Source organism: Scyliorhinus torazame, chromosome 10 (assembly GCF_047496885.1).
Source record: "Scyliorhinus torazame isolate Kashiwa2021f chromosome 10, sScyTor2.1, whole genome shotgun sequence".
Classification (NCBI taxonomy): Eukaryota; Metazoa; Chordata; class Chondrichthyes; order Carcharhiniformes; family Scyliorhinidae; genus Scyliorhinus; species Scyliorhinus torazame.
In genome coordinates this window covers 202,951,638-202,975,765 of record NC_092716.1, presented here as the reverse complement: position 1 = coordinate 202,975,765, position 24,128 = coordinate 202,951,638, and the positions used below count along the sequence as shown (strand labels likewise).

General features: G+C 45.8%; 1 protein-coding gene across 2 annotated transcripts in view; it reads right to left on the bottom strand.

Annotated features, from left to right (window-relative positions):
* prrg4 (proline rich Gla (G-carboxyglutamic acid) 4 (transmembrane)) overlaps nt 1–23,074 on the bottom strand; it is an 84,286-nt gene extending 61,212 nt beyond the window's left edge. The window contains exons 1-2 of one of the 2 annotated variants that reach the window (XM_072466266.1): nt 22,720–23,074; nt 8,002–8,129 (exon numbers count right to left, since the gene is read on the bottom strand). In XM_072466266.1, the coding sequence (XP_072322367.1) occupies nt 8,002–8,116 (115 nt within the window). In that variant the 5' untranslated portion in view covers nt 8,117–8,129; nt 22,720–23,074. The remainder of the gene's footprint in view (nt 1–8,001; nt 8,130–22,719) is intronic. The other variant, XM_072466265.1, reaches the window with a different exon arrangement.
* Nucleotides 23,075–24,128: the final 1,054 nt, after the last annotated feature.

Sequence of the window (24,128 nt, the reverse complement as noted above, 5' to 3'; positions counted from 1 at the left end):
ACTTGTGCGTTGGCACATGTGCCGCGGGACAGGGCATCAGGAGGCTCGTTTAGCTTCCCGGGACGATACAAGATCTCGTAGTTATAGGTGGAGAGTTCGATCCTCCACCGCAAGATCTTGCCCTGCTGTGCATTATCGAACATGAAAGCTACCGACCGTTGGTCAGTGAGGAGAGTGAATCTCCTGCCGGCCAGGTAATGCCTCCAATGTCGCACAGCTTCTACTATGGCCTGGGCCTCCTTTTCGACTGAGTAGTGGCGGATTTCGGAAGCATGGAGGGTACTGAGAAGAAGGCCACGGGTCTGCCCGCTTGGTTGAGGGTGGCCGCCAGAGCTACGTCAGACTCGTCGCTCTCGACCTGGAAGGTGAGGGACTCGTCGATGGCATGCATCGTGGCCTTTGTAATGTCTGCTTTGATGCAGCTGAAGGCCTGGCGGACCTCTATCGACAGGGGAAAAATTGTGGATTGGATCAGGGGACGGGCCTTGTCCGCATAGTTGGGGATCCACTGGGCATAGTAAGAGAAAAACCCTAAGCAACGCTTCACGGCCTTGGAGCAGTGAGGGAGGGGGAACTCCATAAGGGGGCGCATGCGTTCAACCCCATTTCGCACTACGTAGCCGAGGATGGCTAGGCGGTCGGTGCGAAACACACATTTATCCTTGTTATACGCAAGGTTAAGAATATTTGCGGTCTGGAGGAATTTTCGGAGGTTGGTGTCGTGGTGCTGCTGGTTGTGGCCGCAGATGGTGACATTATCGAGATACGGGAACGTTGCCCGTAAACCGTACCGGTCAATCATTTGGTCCATCTCGCGCTGGAAGACCGAGACCCCGTTAGAGACACCGAAGGGAACCCTTAAGAAGTGATAGAGCCGCCCATCTGCCTCGAAGGCAGTGTACTTGCGGTCACTAGTGCGGATGGGGAGCTGGTAGTAGGCGGACTTAAGAGCGATGGAGAAGACCTTGTAATGCGCGATCCGGTTTACCAGGTCGGATATGCGGGGGAGAGGGTACGCGTCCAGCTGCATAAACCTGTTGCTGGTCTGACTGTAGTCGATGACCATCCTATGCTTCTCCCCAGTCTTTACCACCACTACTTGAGCTCTCCAGGGACTGTTGCTAGCTTCAATGACTCCTTCCCTCAGTAGCCTTTGGACCTCGGACCTAATAAAGATCTGATCCTGGACACTGTACCGTCTGCTCCTGGTGGCGACGGGTTTGCAATCCGGGGTGAGGTTCGCAAACAAGGGAGGCGGATCGACCTTGAGGGTCGCGAGGCTGCAGACAGTGAGAGGGGGTATAGGGCCGCCGAATTTGAAAGTTAGGCTTTGGAGATTGCACTGGAAGTCTAAACCTAGGAGTGTGGCCGCGCAGAGGTGGGGAAGGACGTAGAGCCGGTAATTTTTAAACTCCCTTCCCTGGACCGTGAGGTTCGCTACACAAAACCCCTTTATCTCTACTAAGTGGGAACCGGAGGCCAGGGAGATTTTTTGATTAACGGTGTGGACGAGGAGAGAACAGCGCCTTACCATGTCGGGGTGTATGAAGCTCTCCGTGCTCCCAGAGTCGATTAAGCAGGACGTCTCGTGCCCGTTGATTAGTACCGTTGTTGCAGCAGTTGAGAGTATTCGAGGCCGGGACTGGTCCAGGGTCACCGAGGCTAATCGCAGCAGTTGAGTCTTCTCTTCGGGCGGTGTGCGGTCAGTCGAGCTGGGGTCCTGGGAGTCCATCCAAGATGGCAGCTCCCATTGGTCGCACATGGCTGGGGGTGCACAAATGGAGGCGCCCATCCATCGCATGTGGCGTCCGCGGGACAAGATGGCGGCGCCCGGGGGCCGCAAGTGGCCCTGGTGGAGGAAGATTCGCCCGCTGGCCACACGGGGACCGTGGAGAGGGTTGTGGTGGTGGTCCGCATTCACCACTGGAGACCGCACGGGCCTGGCATACCACCACGAAATGGCCCTTTATACCGCATCCCTTGCAGGTGGATGCGCGGGCCGGGCAGCGCTGGCGGGGGTGCTTGGCCTGCCCACAAAAGTAGCAGCGGGGCCCCCCGTGGTTGCCAGGCCGCCTTGCAGCACAAGCTTGTGGGGGGATGGGAGATGTCTCGGGTCGGCTGCGGAGGGGTTCCTCGCTGCCCAGGGGGCGGCCGCGCGGTCGGGAACGTAAGCGTGGGCGTTTCGGGAGGCCACATCCAGGGAGCCTGCAAGGGCCCGTGCCTCTTTGAGGCCTAGGGTGTCTTTTTCCAGCAATCGCTGGTGGATTTGGGAGGACAGCATACCTGCCACGAAAGCGTCCCGGATCAAAAGTTCTGTGTGGTCGCTCGCGAAACTTGCGGGCATCTGCAGTTTCTCCCCAACACCAGGAGCGCACGGTAGAATTCTTCCAGCGATTCCCCAGGGATTTGTTGCCTCGTTGCTAGCAGATGTCGTGCGTAGACCTGGTTTACCGGGCGAATATAATGTCCTTTTAGCAGCTCCATTGCTGCATCGAAGTCGTCCGCGTCCTCGATGAGGGTGTAAATTTCCGGGCTCACCCTCGAGTGCAGGACATGCAATTTCTGTTCTCCCGTGGGTGTGTTTTCGGCCGTTCAGAGATATCCTTTAAAACATGCCAGCCAGTGCGTGAAGGTTGCCGCTGAGTTCGCCGCGTGGGGCGACACTCAGCTTGATTTGGAGCTCCATCCTTTTAAATCTAGCTTATTAAATTGATGCACGATCAATGACCACTAAAGCGAGGTTGTAGTCCGTCTGAAGGCTTTAATAAGATAGATGGTTCCCCCAGCAGCTCAGAAAGGCGGCTGCTGGGGCAGCACGGGCTCTTATACCCTGCCTTGCAGGGCGGAGCAACCATACAGCTTGACCAACAGGAAACATACAATATCTACCAATGGTGTTCCAGCATTACCAGGTACCGTAATACCTCTACACAGACTACCACAGTCCTTCACACGGAGGCGTGTCTCCTGCAAAAAGACCACCCCCACTTTCAAGCTCCTGAGATGCGCAAACACCCACAACCTTTTAACCGACCCATTCAGTCCCCGGACGTTCCACGTTACCACCCTTATCGGAGGCTTGCACCTCCAATCCCCTCTACCGTCCGTCATCTTCCCTTTAATTCCACTCTGTACCTAGCCCATCCCAGATGGCCCCTTTCTTCGCCCTTGACCATGTCATCTCTCACCCCCTGCCGCGTCGCAAACCACCACCCCCTGCTTTTCCTCTTCCCCTTCTTCCCCCCCCCCCACTTCCTCTTTCCCCCCTCTTTCTTGTTGAAACCGGCCCGCCGTTTTGCCAACTCGGCTCCGATGTCCTGATAAATCTGGACGTTATTTCCCTCCCAGTCGCAGCTACGCTTCTCCCTGGCTCACCGTAGAATTTTCTCTTTCTCTACAAACTCCACGACTCTGGAGCCTCACGATCACCCCCCGCGGCGGCTCCCCAGCTCTAGACTTCTGGCTGAGACCTATGCGCTCGGTCCACTTCAGGTGCCTTATCCAGCACCTCTTCTGCCACCAGCTCCGCCAGCATCCTCGAGACATACCTCATGGCACTCATACCTTCCACTCCTTCAGGCAGGCCCACTATTCGCAGGTTCTGTCTTCTCGATGTATTTTCCTGCTCCTCCACCTTTGCCCTCAACGTTTTACAAAGGTCTCCTAGGAGCCCCACCTCTGCCTCCAGAGCCACCACACGATCACTGTGGTCCGAGATCACTCCTTTGATCTTCTGAATCTGTGACCCCTGCACCTCCAAACACCTCTCCATCCGCTCCAAAGTACTCTTCAGGGGTGCCACAGCTTCTGCAATGACCTTTGCATGATACTCACGCATTTCTTTCCTTTGCTTATGGAATTCCTCCTTGATAAAAGTCATCAGTTCCTGTATCTGGGGCCTTACAGCTTGCCCCTCCCCCACCTGCATGCTGGAAGAGACTGTTGCTGCAGCACCAGACTGTTTCAACTTTCCAGCCAAATCTCTCATTGCTTTCTGCCGGATCTGGCGATCAGGAGACATACCATTCCAGGGGTAAACTACTCCTCTAACATTCACCTACGCCTTTCCATCAAAATTCCACCCGGATCTGTGTGAAAAGAGCCCTTTTCTGTGACTTTAAGCAGGAACAGCCCTGTATGTGACCACTCACTCCATGGTCACAACCGGAGGTCCTCTCCACAACACTTGTCCATCCGTCAGTCAGCCACATCACACCCTTCTCATCTCACACAAACACAGGTAAGGTTCCCTTTTATTTCCTCTTTTCCCACTATCGAGGGCTCCAAACACTCCATCCAGGAGAAAAAGCAATTTACTTGTAACTTATTTCCATTTAGTTTTCTCACGGTTCATGACACGCTCCCTCTACACTGGGGAGACCAAACACATATTTAGTGACCACTTTTGAAGAACTCCATCAGTCCACAAGCATGACCGTAAGCTTTCAGTCACCTATCATTTTAATTCTCTGCCCCAATCTCACTCTGGCCTCGGCCAATTACATTATTTCAATGGACTCAATCTAAGCTCAAAGGGCAGCATCTTATCTTTTGATTAGGCACTTTACAGCCTACCAGACTCTACATTCCAGTCAACTATTTCAGGTCATAACCACTGTCTCCACTTTTCAGATGGCGGTTGATGGTTCTGCTTTTAGCCCCATTTTGGAAGCCGATGGACCCATATTTTATACTTATTTGTTAGTTCTTGGGATTTAATCATCACTGCATTTATTGTCCTGCCCTTGTGCAAATGTTGGTGAGCTACCTTCTTGAACCACTGTAGTCCACAGTGCTGGTAGGAAGGATTTTAACCCAGCCACAGAGAAGTAATGGAGCTATAGTTCAAAGGTAGGATGGCATGTGACTTGGAGGTGGTGGTGTTCGCATATATCTGGTGTCCTTGTTCCTCTAGGTGGTAGAGGTCTAGGGTTTGGAAGGTGCTGTCAAAAGAGCCTTGACAAGTTACTGCAGTGCATCTTGTAGCCACTGTGGAGGAAGTGAATGCATAAGATGGTGGATGGGGTGCCAATCAAGCAGGCACCTTTGTCCTGGATGGTGTCAGCCTTTCTGAGTGTTGGTGAACCTACAATCATCCAGGCCAGTGGGAATTATTCAATCACACTCCTGACTTATATCTTGTTGATAGTGGATAAGCTTTGGGTGGTCAGGAGTAGAGCTACTTGACACAGAATTCCCAGTCTCTGACCTGCTCTTGCAGCCACAGTATTTATATGGCCATTCTAATCAATAATAGCTCACAGAATGTGGCCCCATTAACATCTCCTTTTTCCCTTGTACCATCATCCCTTTCGTCAATGAATCTCTCCTGCCTTCCACCCTATTACAGACCTTCCCATTTGTTCTTGCACAAACCACCCCTAACCTTTCGGTGTCTCTCAACCTGCTAAAAAAGTGATATTCCTAATTACTCTGCTTCTCACTCCACAGACACTGCCTGGACTGCTGAGCATTTCAAGCACATTTTGTTTATGTAGTCCTGGCATGGGACATCAAATTAGAAAATGTCAGAATACACAGCAGGTCCACAAGGTTCATGCATTGTTAAGATTTACCTCAATACCAGGGCAAGAACATTAATCACAGTAGGTCTGACAGCATCTGTGGAGAGAGAAGGGAGCTAACATTGAGTCTGGATGACTCTTTGTCAAAGCTGGAGAGAAATCGAAATAGGGTCAGATTCACACTGTCATGGGGGAGCGTGGAGCGGTGAGGCTGGTTAGGGGGTCAGTGATAGGTGGATATTGACAAAGATGTTGAGGACAGGAAAGACAAAAGGAATGTAAATGACGGTGATTAATACTAAGAAAGGTGCTGATAGTGGAACATAAAGAGGGTTGAATGTGTGAGTGGCAGAACAAAGATGAGCAGTGTGTCAAAGGGCAACTGGGAGAGTTGGCCAGAGAGGGAACAACAGTGAGAGAAAAACAGATTAATGGAAGAAGTGAAAATAAATTGAAGGAAATAAAAAAAGGGGTGAAGGTGAAGGAGAGCATTCACAGGGTGAAGTTGTTGAACTCAAATGTTAAGTCCAGAAGGCTGTAGGGTGCCTAATCAGGAGATGAGGTGCTGTTCCTCCAGTTTGTGCTGGGCTTCACTGGAACATTGCAGCAGGCCAAGGATGGACATGAGGATGAGAGAGCAGGACAGCGAGTTGCAATGGCAAGCGACAAGGAGGTGTGGGTCCTGCTTGCGGATGGACCGGAGGTGTTCTGCAAAGCAGTCACCCAGTCTGTGTTTAGTCTCTCCAATGTAGATAGACTGCATTGGGAGCAGAAAATGCAATAGATCAGATTGAAGGTACTGCCCTCACTGGAAAGGGTGTTTAGGCCCTGGGATGGTGAGCAGGGGGGAGGTAAATGGCCAGGTGTTACATCGTCTGCAATTGCATGGGAAGGTGCCATGGGAAGAGGGCGAGGTGTTGGGGGCGATGGAAGAATGGACACAGGTATCCTGGAGGGAACAGTCCCTGCAGAATGCTGACAGGGGGACTGAGGGGAAGATGTGTTTAGTGGTGGAATCATGCTGGAGTTGGCAGAACTGGTGGACGATAATTCATTGCATGCGGTGGCTGGTGGGGTGAAAAGTGAGGACAAGTGGGACCCTATCCTGGTTCTGGGACGGAGGGGGTGAGAGCAGAGGTGCGGGAGATGGGTCGGACATGGTTGAGAGCTCTGTTGATCATTGTGGGTTGGAAACCACAATTGAGGAAGAATGAAGTTCATTTCGATAACTGTTTCATGACTGACTGTAGAAAGAAAAGGAAAAGAGACATAAAGAACTTGCATTTATGTAGCAAAGAACAACAAAGAACAATACAGCACAGGAACAGGTCCTTCAGCCCTCCAAGCCTGTACCGGCTATGTTAGCAACCTTGGCCAAAACCCTCAGCACTTCCTGGTGCCGTACCCCTCTATACCCATCCTATCCATGTATTTGTCAAGATGCGTTTTGAATGCCGTTGATGTACCTGCTTCCACAACCTCCCCTGGCAACGTATTCCAGGCACCCACCGCGAAAGATCACAAAGCACTTTACAGCCAATGATGTACTTTTGCAGTCTCTGTTCTGATGTGGGAAATGTGGCACACAGCAAGATCCCACAAACAGTGTGACATTAATCAGATAATCGGTTTACTGTGAAGTTGCGGGATACCGGGAGTAAATTCCCTGCTCTGCTTTGAAATTGTACTGTTGAACTTTTATATTCACACGAGGGGGAGGTCAGAGCTTCCACTTAAAAGCTTAATCCAAAGGGGGCACCTCCAGCAGAATAGCTTCACTTGAGTACTTCACTGGCGTGTCAGCCTTGATCTTTCTGCTGAAGTTGCGGAGTTGGACTTGAACACACAAACTTCTGACTCGAGAAGCGAGTGTTACCAACTGAGCCACAACTGAAACAGTAATCAGTGGAGCCAACGCAGGTAAATGAAGTTTAAATGCAGGGTGATGGCATGGAAATTCACCAATTTATAGTGTGTGGTAATTTCACCGGATGAGTAATCCACAGGTCTAGGCTAATCCTCCTGGGGACATAGATTCAAATCTCAGCTTCGCAATTGGTGGAACTGAAATTCAAATATTGGCTAGTCTCAGTAATCATGACCATGAAGCGATCATGGATTGTTGTAAAGACCCATCTGCCATCCTTACCCGGTCTGGCCTACATGTGACTTTAGACTCACATTTTGCTCGAGTACTTCGCTGGAGTGTCAGCCTTGATTGTGCTGAAGTTGTGGAGTGGGATTTATTCACACAAACTGGCCTGCAACCCACTCAGTTCAAGGGGCAATTAGGGATGGACAACAAATGCTGGCCTTCCCAGCAACTCCCACAGTGTGAAAGAATAAGAAAAAGCAGTCATAGATGGATTATCGGTGGTTAACATTTTTACATTGGCTGAGAGTCTGCATCAGTTGAATGATTTGTGCTGGATGAGGGAGAATGGTCATTACAATCATATTAGTAATAAAAATTTACCTTTTCTTTGTGCTTTTGGAGTATAACTGGTTTGTGCTTCTGGTATGTCAGGACACCGTGATAATCCACCAGTAAGAATAGGCAGCTGAACGATGAGCAGAAGTAGATGGAACATGACTGTAGTTCTGCTAACAGAAGGAACAGTATTAACATAAAAACCTGATTTTATATAAACAATTCCATAGCTACATTTCAGTGTCACTACCCCATTGTTCTCAGGATAATACTAGCCAGATTTTTAAAAACTCCACAGGAACGCAAGTAGATCATGGGGGGGCTCCGTAGCTATAATATTACTAGTTTAGTGGGGAGGGTGAAAGCGGATTTGGCAAGGTGGGATGGTCTTCCTCTGTCGCTAGCAGGTCGGGTACAGGCAATTAAGATGAATGTGTTGCTGCGGTTTCTGTTCATCTTTCAGTGCCTGCCGATCTTTTTGCCAAAGGCGTTTTTTAAGGAAATAGAAAATATGATTACTGTGTTTATTTGGGGGCGCGGGGGCTAGGATTAGGAAGGTGCTGTTGCAGAGGGGATGGCAGTCAGGGAGGTTGGGTCTCCCGATTTTACTGTATTGTTACTGGGCAACGAATGCTGAGAAGGTGAGGATCTGGGTTGTGGGGGGGCGTGGAGAGAGAGAGAGAGAGACAGAGAGAGAGAGAGACAGAGAGAGAGTCAGAGAGACAGAGAGAGAGAGACAGAGAGAGAGAGAGAGTGACAGAGAGAGTGACAGAGAGAGTGACAGAGAGAGTGACAGAGAGAGTGACAGAGAGAGTGACAGAGAGTGTGACAGAGAGAGTGACAGAGAGAGTGACAGAGAGAGTGACAGAGAGTGTGACAGAGAGTGTGACAGAGAGTGTGACAGAGAGTGTGACAGAGAGTGTGACAGAGAGAGTGACAGAGAGAGTGACAGAGAGAGAGAGACACAGAGAGAGACACAGAGAGAGACACAGAGAGAGAGAGAGAGAGAGAGAGACAGAGAGAGACAGAGAGAGAGAGAGACAGACAGAGAGAGAGAGAGAGAGAGACAGAGAGAGAGAGAGAGAGAGAGACAGAGAGAGAGACAGAGAAAGAGAAAAAGAGAAATAGAGACTCCCAGCGAGTCAGAATGGAGTAAAGACTACTCAAGGGGTTGGGGTTGAGGGCGTTGGTAACAGCGTCGCTCTCGAAGGCCCCGGGGAAATATTCGGGGAGTCCGGTGGTGATTGTGACGTTGAAGATCTGGAGGCAGTTGCGTCAGCACTTTAGGTTGTGGGCGGGGTGAAGGGAAATGCCGATTCGGGGGAATCATAGATTTGAGCCAGAGAAGTGGGATGGGAGTTTTCGGAGATGGGAGGAGAGGGGAGTTAGGGTATTAAAGGACTTGTTTCTGGGGGCCGGTTTGCGAAGCTGGGGGAGAAATATGGGTTGGGGCAGTGCGAGATGTTTAGATATATGCAGGTCCGAGATTTCGCTAGGAAGGAGATACAGAGCTTTCCGGTGGCAACAGCCCTCACACTGTTGGAAGAGGTACTGACGACATGGGGAATGGAGAAAGTGGTGGTGTCGGCGATTTATGGGGTGATTCTGGGGAAGATAAGGTATCGCCGGAGGGAATTTAGATGGAGTGGGAGGAAGAGTTGAGGGAGGGTATGGAGAACGGGTTGTGGTGTGAGGTGCTCCGGAAGGCGAATGTCTCATCTTTGTGCGCGAGGTTGGGGTTGATACAGTTGAAGGTGGGGTATAGGGTGCACCTCACAAGGGCGAGCCGACTCTTTGAGGGGGTAGAGGATATTTGTGAACGCTGCGGGGGGGGGCCCCGCAAATCATGTTCATATGTTTTTTTTAAGATGAAGTTGTTTCATTCATGATTCCCTCCATGGAGGGGTATTGGAGGGAGGTCTTCAGGGTAATCCCGAAGATGGTGCACATGAGATTCGAACCAGGTCCCCCAGAAGCCATATTCGGGGTGTTGGGTCAGCCAGGGCTGGAAACGGGTTCTGAGGCAGATGTCTTAGCATTCGCCTCGCTGATCGCCCAAAGGTCAATCCTGTTGGGATGGAGGTCAGCTTCTCCGCCCCGTGCCTCGGCGCGGCAGGGGGGCCTGCTGGAGTTCCTGACGCTCGAGAAAGTGAAGTTCGAGTTGAGGGGAAGGTGGAAGGGCTCTACAACTCATGGGCTTAGTTTAGCATGCATTTTCAAGAATTGGATGACATAGAACATGAGGGAGGGGGGTTGGAATGTATAAATTATTGGTGATTATGGATGGGTTGATGGTGGATTCCTGATTCTTTTCCTTGGGTGTTTTGCATTTAAAATGTTGGGGGCTGTTTGGGGGTGGGTGGGATAAAGGGATTGTTGGCCAGGGGATTGCCATTTTATTTGTTATTGTTGATTATTTGTTGGTGGGTATGAATTTGATGAAAATGTGAAAAAGGAGAATAAAAATATTTTTAAAAAGGAACACAAGTAGGACATTCAGTCCCTCTGCCACCAACCATTTAGATTCTGATCACGGTTAAAAGGATTTGATTTTGTATATACAGAGAACATGAATGATGGACGGGGATCATGAATGAAACAACTTAATCTTAAAAAAAACATTTGAGTGAAATCAGACACGCGCACATGCACACCCAGTGGAAATCTGGTATTCACTCCATTAGGAGGTAGTGAAAGCTAGATTAATTGATACTTTCAAGACTGAGATTGATAGATTTTTTTTGGTAAGTGAAGATAGAATCATAGAATCCCTACAGTGCAGAAGGAAGCCATTCAGCTCATTGGGTCTGCACCTTCGAATGTGCACTCTACCCATGTCCAGCCTGCCCTATCCTCATAACCCCGTAACCTAATCTGCACATCCCTGGACACTAAGGGTCAATTTAGCAGCCCCAATCCACCTAACCTACACATCTTTGGACTGTGGGAGGAAACCGGAACACCCGGAGGAAATCCATACAGACACAGGGAGAATGTACAAACTCCACACAGATACTGGCCAAAGGCCGGAATTGAACCCAGGTCCCTAGCGTTGTGAGGCAGCAATGCTAACCACTCTGCCTCCGTGCCACTCCGGCAAGATACTAAGGAATAGTGAGCTAAGGCAGGTAAATGGAGTTCAGATACAGATTTACCATGAGTAATGGGAATGCACCAATTAGACATGAATATATAGTCATGAATATATTGGTGTGTAGAGTGGGAATGTTTCTAATAAAATATTTTGCCAATTTTTCAATAAAATATTGGGAAGCAGAACTAGAAACATGTATAGATGTTTTTAATGGAAAGCTCAGGTTAAATTTTAGAGCTCAAATTATTTTAAAACTCTTCTGTGACAGTGTGTGCTTGCTAGACACGTCAACATATTAAAGACAACTTGTACAACTCAATGTACAAAATCGATTAGAAACCTGTTCCCGACAACCTTTCATCTCACCAATTCCATCACCTAGACCGTTCCCTCAAGATGTATCCAATTGACCACGCCATTTGTGAAGATAGTATTATATTTAATATTTTGGGCGTTATGGTGTTATTCTGTGAAGCAGGCATGTAAGTGTGTGAGAATATAATTCAATTAAGCTAGGGACCCAAGTCTACAAGGTTTAGGACAACAAAGGAATGTATATGTTAACGGCATACATTTGAAGTAAGGGTGGCAAGTTAATTTTCCACAAGTAAATAAGCAGGGAGTAGAAATTCGCATTCGGACACGAGAGAGTTTGGATTTTTAGCTGTAAAATTTCAACAGTGCGTAAAAGGGATTACAACTTGGAAAAGATCCTAAATAATTTATTTTTTAAATTTAAAGTACCCAATTTATTTTTTTGCCAATTAAGGAGCAATTTAGCGGGGCCAATTCATCTACCTGGCACATCTTTAGGTAGAATTTGGGGAGAATGTGAAAATTCTACACAGACAGTGACCTGGGGCTGGAATCGGACCCAGATCCTTGGCGCCGTGGGACAGCAGTTCTAACCACAACTCCACCGCACCACCTGATCATAAAAAAATATGGTACGGTTATTAAATTTTATTTGACCCAAAAGTGGGGTTAATAGGGAGAACATGGAAGATCTATATATCCTGGGAAGGTTAAGTTTCAAATAGGTGCCAAGGAAAATGGAAAAAGAAAGAGAAAAGAGATACTTAAGGACAGATGTTGAGAGCTGCACTTGGGGAGTGGCCATGTGAGACCACCTGGGGTTGGCAGCGTGACAGCAGAGTGGAAGTAAGGAGTGAGAGCTCATGTGGCCTGCCTTTGCGGATATATTACAGGGTTTTTATAATTAAATACCTATAACGGATTGGTGCCCAGAAGGGTATTTATTTGTGAGCCTGACCAAATAGGAAGTCTTGGGGGGGGGGGGGGGGAACGGGACGGGGGGGGGGGGGGGGGGGACACACTTTGTTTGACTGATTTTAACTATGCAAGTGTAGTCTTGTGTAAGTTTTCTTTTGTTAATGTGGGGGTTGCACTGTAGTTAGCACTGTTGCTTCACAGCGCAGGTCCCGGGTTTGATTCCCACTTGGGTCACTATATGTGCGGAGTCTGCACGTTCTCCCTGTGTCTGCATGGGTTTCCTCCGGGTGCTCCGGTTTCCTCCCACCTGTCCCGAAAGACATGCTGTTAGGTTAATTGGATATACTGAATTCTCCCTCAGTGTACCTGAATAGTGTTAATGTAAGCCTACTTGTGACAATAGTAAAGATTATTTGTTTAAAAATCCCAAAATGTTACTGGAATTTATAGCTTCAGAATTCAGTAAACTTATCTTCTCATGGTCAGAAAACCAAAAAAAGAGTTGTGATAATTGGGTCAAGTTTCCCTTTGGGATTTGGTTCACAAGCAGTTAACATCAGTCGGATCATAACATAGATCTCCCTACTACCCAGAAACCATTCAATGGGACATTTTAGTAAATTAAAGGCATTATAATCATAGAATAATATAGCACAGATGGAGACCATTCAGTCCATTGTGTATGTGTCAACTCTTTGAAAGTGATCCAGTTAGCTCCACTTCCCTGCTCTCTGTATAACCCTACATTTTTCCCTTTTATTTTTTAAAATAAATTTAGAGTACCCAATTAGTTTTTCCCAATTAAGGGCAATTTAGCGTGGCCAATCCACCTAACCACATCTTTGGGTTGTGGGGGTGAAACCCACGCAGACACAGGGAGAATTTGCAAACTCTACACGGACAGTGACATGGGGCCGGGATCAAATGCGGGTCCTCAGCGCCGTGGGCAGCAGTGCTAACCACTGCACCACCATGCTAACCACTGCACCACCGTGCCGCCACATTTTTCCCTTGTAAGTGTATTTCCACTACCCAGATACAAAATTAAAGCTTTTTAACCCATTTGTAGTTTTACACTGTGAAAAAAATGGTTAAATCTTGTGATAAAGTAAATGGTTATGATGTTGCAAGAAAGTATAACTATACCCAACTACACTAGCTCACAGCAGAGTTTTTATAAAAAGCTGCCCCTGATACGGACTCTGAAAGCTCCCTGATACAGTGGTTACACTGTTCTGGAGACAATACCAATTTATTATTTAATTTGAACCACTGTGTGTTGTTTTGGCAACTCCTTTCCAGTTCCAGTAATTCAACATATCCAGATGTTACTCAACTCAGTACTGTATTCATGCACAAGGGTATTTACTCTTTGATAGCCTGGTCAACATTTATCCCTTAAACAGCACCTAAAAACAAATGTCTTGAACATGTATCTGTTTACGGGAGCTTTATGGGTATTGCTGCATTCTATCAATGACTACATTTCAAAAAGTACTAAATTTAATTATTTTTCAACCCTACCATGCAATGACTTCCAGACTAAGTGCTATTGTACCCATAACCACTGCCATCTAGAAGGACAAGGGTACCAGATACACTGGAACATGACCACCTGAAGTTCCCCTCCAGGAGCCACTCATTGAGAAACAGAGAAAATATTGGTGAATTCAGAATTATAAATGTTTTCAGTATTGAATGTAAGCCCTGATGTGCTTCTGTTTAAAGGTTTGTTAAGTCTTTTGGGTGTTAAAAGGACAGCATACAGATTACTTAGTGTTGTATTCTTTGGGGGGTGCATTTGAATTGATGGTTGCTAAGATGTTCACGGTTTGCTTTAGAAAGGATAACTTGAGTTCATAGAATAAACATTGTTTTGTTTTTAAAAATACTGGTCCATTTCTGCTGTACCACACCTGTAGAGTGAGCCGTGTGCTCCCCATACCACAATCTATTAAAAGTTGTGGGTCAGGTGAACTCCATGATACACTTTGGGATTCTCTAAACACTGACCCATAACAATTGTGGGCTCGAGGGGGATAAAAGTCTATTGGATTGGCTTAGTGAACGTAAAGACACTTTACGTGAGGGGTGAGCATATTGTGGTTGCTTTTCAGGTGTGGTATTTTAGTTTAAGTGGGGAGTGTGTTGTGGACAATGGCTCTTTCAGAGGCTCAGAAGTTTTTGGGGGTGGAGACGGTCACACACAGTACCTTACGGACAGAGACTAAAAGCAGACTGTTAGATTTGGAAAAAACATTGCAGTTAACATTACCTGATAAAATGCGAAAAGATGAGGTAATTATGACGGTGGTTAAGCATTTAAAGTTGCCTGAGATACATTTTGACTCATTGGAAATGGCAAAAATTCAGTTACAAATTAAACAAATGGAACATGAGAAAGAATTAAAGCAGCTTGAATACGAAAAAGAGGAAAAAGAAAAAGAGAGAGAGACAGAGAGGACAAAGAAAAGGAGAGAGAAGAAAGGAGGAAAGAAAGAATAGCCCTAGCAGAACAAAAAGAAAAAGAAAGGGAGATACAGATCAGGGAAACAGATAAAGAGAGAGTTTGAACTTCAGAAAATGGCCATGAAACACGACAGTCAGTTAAAATTGGCAGACGTTCCGGGTCGAGCCAGGCTGGGGGTTGGCGATATTTGGGGTTGCGGACGAGCCGGGAGTGCAGGAGGCGAGAGAGGCTGATGTTCTAGCCTTTGCGTCCCTAGTAGCCCAGCAAAGGATATTACTTACGTGGAAAGAAGCTAAACCCCCAGGCGTGGAGGCCTGGATAAACGACATGGCGGGGTTTATAAAATTGGAGCGGATAAAATACGCACTAAGAGGTTTGGCTCAAGGTTTCACCAGGCGGTGGCAACCGTTCCTCGACTATCTCGCAGAACGATAAGGGAAATGGGAAAGGTAGCAGCAGCAACCCGGGGGGGGGGGGGGCATCCGGGCCCTCAGGGGTTTTGTACAGGTGTTTGTATGAGTTATTTATATTGGTTTTTGTGACTTTATTATTTTGGATATTGGCTAGTTTTTATTTTTGTTGCTGGCAGTTGCCATCTAGTTAATATATTATTTATTCTTTTAAAAAAAAACGGTCATCATTATTATTTATATTGTTTTAAAGTTGCAAAAGGGGAAAATTTTGTACTGTTTTTGTTTGACCGAAAAATTTGAATAAAATATATAATTTTTTTTTTAAAAATTGGCAGACGTAAAGGGAAACGTACAGTTGGATGATAGTGATGAGGATAGGGAGAAGGAGCGTCATAGTCGAAGGCGTGGTGGGGATCTCTTTAAATATGTCCAAGCATTGCCAAGGTTTGACGAGAAGGAGGTAGAAGCCTTTTTCATTTCATTTGAGAACATAGCTAAACAAATGAAATGGCCACAGGATATGTGGGTATTACTGATTCAAACAAAGCTGGTAGGTAGGGCTAGTGAAGTGTTTGCATCACTACCGGAGGAGGTATCTGGGACGTATGAGGAGGTGAAAAAATCCATCTTAGGTGCATATGAACTACTGCCTGAAGCTTATGGACAAAGGTTTAGAAATTTAAGGAAATAATTTGGTCAAACATACTTGGAGTTTGGAAGGCTCAAACAGAGTAATTTTGATAGGTGGATAAGGGCTTTGAAAATAGACCAAACGTATGAAGTTCTCAGAGCAATTATACTTTTGGAGGAGTTTAAAAATTCAATTCCTGATGTAGTGAGAACTCATATGGAAGAGCAGAGGGTTAAAACTGCGAGATTAGCAGCAGAAATGGCAGATGATTATGAATTAGTTCATAATTCAAAGCTTGGTTTCTGACATCAGTTTCAGCCTATGAGGGATAGAAACTGGGGATATGAGAAATACTCAAGTGGTAAAGGTAAAGGTGATCTGATGGGAGATAATGAGAGTGTACCTCAGATTTTTTTTTAAATCCAGGAGGGTGGAAAAGAAATGAAAAGTTTCAAATGTTTTCACTGTAATAAACTAGGCCATGTAAAGTCACAGTATTGGTGGCTGAAGAAAAGCATTGGGAAGGCTGATGTGGTAAAACAGGATAAGACAGTGGGGTTTGTTAGAGTGGTAAAGGAAAGCCCAAGGGAAGCGAAGGAGATGCAAACAATTGTACAGCCTGTTCAAGAAGTAATTGTTAAGAAGGTGCCAGATGTCTTTAAAGAATTTACTTGTGTGGGTAAAGTTTACTCATGCGTATCAGGAGGAGCAGGTCAAGAAGTCACAATTTTAAGAGATACAGGGGCTAGTCAATCTTTAATGGTAAGAGATGAGGAATTATGTAGTTTGGGAAGAATGTTGCCAGAAAAGGTGGTAATATGTGGAATTCAGGGTGAGGGGAGTAGTGTTCCATTATATAAGGTAAGGTTGGAAAATCCAGTGAAGAGTGGTGAAGTGGTAGTAGGAGTAATAGAGAAACTATCTTGTCCAGGAATACAGTTTATCTTGGGTAATGATATAGCTGGATCGCAAGTGGGAGTGATGCCTATTGTGGTTGATAAGCCAATGGAAAATTAGACAACTGAAGTGTTGAAGGACGAATTTCCTGGGATTTTTCCAGATTGTGCAGTAACAAGGTCGCAAAGTCACAGGTTAAGACAAGAGGAGAAATCAAAGAGTGAAGATGAAGTTGAAGTGCAATTATCAGAAACGATTTTTGATCAGATGGTTGAAAAAGAACAAGAACCGGTGGAGGATGAGGCGGATATTTTTAGTTCAGGAAAATTGGCGGAGTTACAACAGAAAGATATAAAAATAAAACGGATGTATCCGAAAGCATATACGGAAGAGGAATCTGCGTGTATACCAGTGTTATTACCGTAAAAGTGATGTCTTGATGAGAAAATTGAGATCTTTACATATGCAGACGGATGAAAAGTGGGCAGATGTTCATCAAGTAGTACTGCCGGTAGGGTATAGAAAGGAGGTGTTGCGAGTTCCACACGAAGTACCAGTAGGAGGTCATTTGGGGACAAGGAAAACTCAAGCTAAAATCCAGAAACATTTTTATTGGCCTGGACTACATAAAGATGTAGTTACATTTTGTCAATCATGTCACACATGTCAAGTGATAGGGAAACCTCAAGCAGTGATAAAACCAGCACCCTTAATACCAATTCCAGCATTTGAGGAACCTTTTACAAGGGTCCTAATTGATTGCATAGGACCACTTCCTAAAACAAAAAGTGGGAATCAATATCTTTTGACTGTAATGGATGTGTCTACTAGGTTTCCAGAGGCTATTCCAGTACGTACTATTACAGCTAAAAAGATTAATACAATCGGATCAAGGATCAAATTTTACCTCAAAGTTATTCAAAGAAGTTATGGATAGCTTAGGAATAAAACAATTTAAATCAAATGCGTACCATCCAGAATTGCAGGGAGCGTTAGAAAGGTGGCATCAGACATTAAAGACAATGTTGAGGGCTTATTGTCAAGATTATCCAGAGGATTGGGATAAAGGAATTCCATTCGTACTGTTTGCAATTAGGGATGCACCTAATGAGTCAACCAAATTTAGTCCTTTTGAACTAATTTTTGGTCATGAAGTAAGAGGACCACTTAAATTGATTAAGGAAAAATTGGTGGGTGAGAAATCGGAAATTACATTATTGGATTACGTGTGAAATTTCTCCTCTCGTCTTAACCTGCATTGGATTACATGTCAAATTTTAGGGAACGATTAAATAGAGCAGGTGAATTGGCTAGACAACATTTGAAAGTTGCACAAAATGTGATGAAACGGGTCGAGGGCAAGAAATCCAAAGTTCGTAGTTTTGCCAGTGGAGATAAAGTTTTAGTGTTGTTACCAGTGGTAGGTGAATCTTTAAAAGCTAGGTTTTGTGGAGCTTATCAGATTGAAAGGAAATTAAGTGAGGTGAATTATATGATAAAAACACCAGATAGAAGGAAGACTCACCGAGTGTGTCATGTGAATATGCTTAAAAGGTACTTTGAAAGGGAAGGAGAGAAAAAGGTTTTAATGATTCTAACTCAAAGTGACGAACCAAATCCAGATGACTGTGAATTTGACATACCTCAAATTAAATTGGAAAACGAGGATGTTCTTAAAAATTGGGATAAATTGTTGAGTTCTCTTTCAGAGGCAAAATGAACTGAACTGAGAGTTATTGATATCACATGGGCAAGTTTGTGGAGATAAATTGGGAAGTACTAAAATGGCTATACATGATGTAGATGTGGGAAATGCTGTTCCAATAAAATAACATCCATATAGACTTAATCCTTTAAAATTGGCACAGGTTAACAAAGAGATTGAAAGTATGCTTAAAAATGGCATAATTGAAGTGGGTTGCAGCCAATGGAGCTCACCCATAGTGATGGCACCAAAACCAGACGGTACCCGACAGTTGTGTGTGGACTATAGAAAGTTTAATGCAGTTACAAGAATGGACTCTTATCCTATCCCACGTTTGGAGGATTGCATTGAGAAAGTGGGACAGTCCACTTTTATTTCCAAATTGGATTTACTTAAAAAGGTTATTGGCAGGTACCTTTATCCAAAAGGATGAAGGAGACTTCAGCTTGTGTGACTCCAGATGGTATATACCAATTCAAAGTTATGCCATTTGGCATGAAAAACGCCCCAGCCACATTCCAACAATTACCTAACAACGTTGTTTCAGGATTACCCAATTGTATACATTGACGATCTGGTGATTTTCAGCCAGACATGGATAGAACATTTAAAACATCTGATGGAGTTATTCGATCAATATCAGGAGGCGGGTTTGGTGATAAACCTAGCCAAAAGTGAATTTGGAAAAGCCAAGTCACTTTCCTTGAGGAGTTTTCGATACCCTCGAGACAAAGGGGAAAATGCGATTTCTTGGCATGAGTGGATTTGATCGAACATTTGTGCAAAAGTTTTGTGGCGTGATTGCTCCACTGATGGACTTGCTGAAGAAGCGTCGAAAATTTCAATGGACATGTGTTGGAGAATTACAAGGGACTCTGTGATCAGATTGAACTAAAGTATCTGACTTTAAAGAGCAATGCCGAGGCGTAGAGAAATGGACGGATCGTGCAGAACCTTGTTCAAAGAGACTGTCAATCATGAAGGATTTCAGTTGGAGGAAGAAAAACAGGGGGGAAAAAAATGGACTATATTATTATACCTGTTTATGTGTTGTTTTTTGAAACGATAAAGCATATTTACTGTGTGCATTTCTTAAAGGATGGTGAAAAGGTGAAAAATGAAACCATCTTGAAGTTGATGATTTATTTATTTTTTCTTGGGGGGGGGGGGGAGGTGTCATGAGAATGTTGGTTTAAGAAATGTTTGGCTGCTCATGTTACTGCAGTGATGTCAGAGTGTGGGTGGAGCTGAGCTCTGGTTCTGCTTTTTAGTTTCACTTTGAGAAAAAGCTTGGGTGTGGCTGGGTTTTCAGTGTGTTGCAGCTGAAGTCAGACAAAGCAGCTGTACTGGTGATCTCTCTGCCATGAAGGACTATCTCTTAAGCATTTGGTGAATTCAGAATTATAAATGTTTTCAGTATTGAATGTAAACCCTGATGTGCTTCTGTTTAAAGGTTAACGGGTGTTAAAAGGACAGCATACAGATTATTTAGTGTTGTATTCTTTGGGGGTGTATTTTAATTGATGGTTGCTAAGATGTTCACTGTTTGTTTTAGAAAGATTAACTTGAGTTCATAGGATAAACATTGTTTTGTTTTTAAAAATACTGGTCCATTTCTGCTGTACCACACCTGTAGAGTGAGCCGTGTGCTCCCCATACCACAATCTATTAAAAGTCGTGGGTCAGGTGAACTCCATGATACACTTTGGAATTCTCTAAACCCTGACCCATAACATTAAATACATCCAGTAATTTGGTCTCCACAGCCTTATGTGGTAGAGAATTCCACAGGTTCACCACCCTTTGAGTGAAGACATTTCTCCTCATCTTGGTCCGAAATGGCCGAACCCATATCCTGACACCGTGACCCTTGTTCGAAACTCCCAGCCAAGGATAAATATCATTTCTGCATCGAATCTGTCCAGACCTGTCAGTAGTTTATGAATTTCAATGAGATCACCACTCATTCCTCTATGTGAATACAGGCCAATTGATCCAATCTCTCTTCTTACGACAATCCCAGAAACCAGTCTATTGAGCCTTTGCTGCATTCCCTCTGGGGCAAGTTCATATTTTCTGCGATATGGAGACCAAAACTGCACACAATACTCAAAATGTGGTCTCACCAAGGCTCTGTACAGGTACAGAAACATCCTTCTTCCTGTACTCAAGTCCTCTTGCAATGTAAGCCAACATACCATTTGCCTTCCTAACAGTTTGCTGCACCTGCATCTTTCCTTTCAGTGACTAGTGTACAAGGACAACTTTGTACATCAACATTTACCGTAAAACTCTGCCATTCTGGGATCCTACTAAAGTGGATAACTTCATACTTATCCACGTTATACTGCATCTACCGTGTATTTGTCCACTCACAACTTGTCTAAATCACCTTGAAGCCTCTTTACTTCCTCCTCATCACTCACAATTCAACCTAGTTTGGTGCCATGAGCAAACTTGGAAATATTACATTTCATTCCCTCATCCGAATCATTGATATATATATTGTGAATACACTGATCCCTGTAGTACCTAATTAGTCACCGCGTTCCACACTAAAAAAGATCCATTTATTCTTTACTTTCTGTTTCCTGCCTGTTAACCAATTCTCAATCTATAAGCAACATATTACCCTCAATCCCATGCGCTTTAATTTTGAACACTAACCTCTTCTGTGAGATGCTATCAAATGCTTTCTGAAATCCAAATACACCACATCCACTGGTCAGCCTCATCTATTCTACTAGTTACATTCTCAAAAAAAATCCCAATAGGTTTGCCAAACATGATTTCCCTTTCATAAACCCATGTTGATTTTTTCTAATCCAACTGATTTTTGTTTTACGAGTCCTGTTATCACATCCTTTATAATAGACTCTAGCATTTTACCTACTACTGATGTTCGGCTAACCGATCTGTAATTCTCTCTTTTCGCCCTCTCCTTTTTTAACTAGTGGGGTTACATTTATCTCTCCAATCTGCTGGAACTGTTCCAGAAGCTACAGAATTTTGGAAGATAACAACCAATGTATCCACAAATTTCACGGCTACTTCATGTAGTACCCTGAGCTGTAGATTATCAGCCTTGGGTATTTATCAGCTTTCATCCTGACTTGGGAAAGTATCACTGTTCCTTCACTATTATGGAGTCAAAATCCAGGGGCTGGTTTAGCACCAGGCTAAATCGCTGGCTTTAAATGCAGACCAAGGCAGGCCAACAGCACGGTTCAATTCCTGTACCAGCCTTCCCGAACAGGCGCCGGAATGTGGCGACTTAGGGGCTTTTCACAGTAACTTCATTTGAAGCCTACTTGTGACAATAAGTCATTTTCAAATCCTGGAAATCCCTCCCCAAGAGCACTGTGGATGTACTTACACCATCGGGACTGCAGCAGTTCAAGAAAGCAGCTCACAACCATCTTCTCAAGGGCAATTAGGGATACGTAATGCTGGTCTAACCAGAGACCCCCACATTCCATGAATACATTTTAAAAATAGATTCAGTTAAGAAGGGACCTCCTTATTTTCATATTGTGATGATGAGGGGGTGCAGGGTTGAGAAGGTACCTGCTGCCATTTAGCATTACAAAGGGAATCTCCAGGACAAACCTCTGCCGATAATGTTGTGGATTGGGATCAAAAAGCAGAGTTATTCTTAGAAATGCCACTAACGCTCACAATGTGTGAACAGGTTTCACTTGTGTGAATACGGTGACTGGAAGTGAAAGTATAGTCTGAACTGGAGTCAGACAGCGGAACAAACAAGTGTGTGACTCGCAGAACAGTCTAATCGCACTTGGACGTGATTTCGGGCCTGAGAGACGGATTTAACATGATTTTAACATTCAAGTGAAATCGCTTTACATCAGATGCCAAGTTCCGAACTGGAAATGCATTCCCAAATCCCCATCCGGAGTTTTACTAAATAATCCCGACCTTGTACCTCACTTAGGCGCTCAGCACTTTCTAAAAATACCAGCTTTCTCTTTCACTACATTTACACGGCGTTGTTAAGGAAACCAATCAAATTACAGCCTAGATGTTCGCCATTGCCCCTGTACATTACATGGCTGAGGTGAGTGAGGGGGATCCAAGGAGGTCCCACTGATTTTCGAACCTCTTTGAAGTGTTTATTTGCACCACCTGGGCATAGAACAAACCAGTTGTTAATTTTTTTTTTAAATGAGCTGAAGGGCGGTTGCGAGCCCGCTTCCGGAATTCCCCCGACTCTTTGTTCCCTTGAATGAGGAGTTAGTAAATGCGACACACCCGCCTGGGTTGGGTACCGCTCCTCCCGCCGGTGCAAATCTCCACACTCACCTGATCTATTAACCCCCAGGCGGAGAGGATGCGCGAGCGCTGACGGCAACTGGTTAATTAGTCTGTCGTCCCTGTTTTTGCAGCTGGGCGGATTCCGGTTTCATTGGATGGCGGAACCAACGGGCTCGCACAGCCTTCAAAACGCTGGCGCTGGGCGGGGAAGGCTTCGGACACAACGGCTGAGCCGCTGACCAGTGAGCGGGGCGCGCAGCACGAGCGGCCGCTGCTCGATGTCACGCGCTCCGTCCTCGCGCGCCTTCCCTTTGTTTCAATTCCGTCTGGGTCGGAGACAATGTATCGAGCGGCGATTGGTTTCGCCTTCGGATTCACTGCGCATGTGCGGGAGTGGGGCTTCATCAGTAACCATGGGACGCTTTTGGAGAGAAGCAGACGCCCTTGTAGCGTCCACAATGGGAAAATATAACTGGGGCAAGCTGCCGTCGTCACCCTTCCTCCTTAAATTCCAGCCTTAACCCCTCGTGTCCCTGCAAGCGACCGTCCCACCTGCAACCGCCCTCTTTCCTCTCCAAGGTTCTGAAACGTGTGTTTTGCACCCTGTCGAAGTGCAAGTTGTTGTGACTGGAAGCTGCAGGAAATGCGAATAAATTAGGTGCGCGACCCTTCATGTTCCTTGATCCTGGATGAGAATTATTTGAGAAAGATTGATAGGTCCTTTAACATGATGTGGAAACGTTGAACTAAATTAACGTGTATCTATCTCACTTACATTTTTGGACATCGTACTGAAGTGGAAACACCAGTGTTGCAGGTCTAAGTTATGAGGAAAGAATAGATCCACGTTAACTTCTCAGCTTTGAACCCATATATCTGAAAGGTGAGCGTATAAAGTTAGATTTATCTGTCACGTGCTCCTTCTTGGGGACCATCAGTATGTCATATGTGTAGGTGGTCTTGGGATAGGATTTTTAATTCTAAAACTGCGTGCGCTTGCAGCTGCACTCTGAGTGTTGTGGTGGAAATCTCGGGGTCGATTCTCCGAGCCCCGGGCCGGAGAATCGCCGCAACCGCGCCACGACACCGGTGCGCGATTCTCCAAGGTGCGGAGAATCGGCGCCATTTGCACCGGCGTGTTTGACGCGCCGCGGGCCGTGAGCCGCTGTAATCGGCGGGGCCACCGATTCTCTGGCCCGGATGGGCCGAGCGGCCACGACAGAGTCCCGCCGGCACCGTTCACCCCTGGTTGCTGTCGGCGGGAATTCTGCGCGAAGGGTTGGGGGCGGCCTGTGGGGCGGGGAAAAGCGCGCCTTCAGTGGGGGGTGGGGGGCCTCCGATGGGGTCTGGCCCGCGATCGGTGCCCACCAATCGGCGGGCTGGCCTCTTTCCTCCCCCCCATACTTTGTTGCGCGGCCAGCTCCTGAATCTCCACGCCAAGTTGCGTCGGGGCCGTC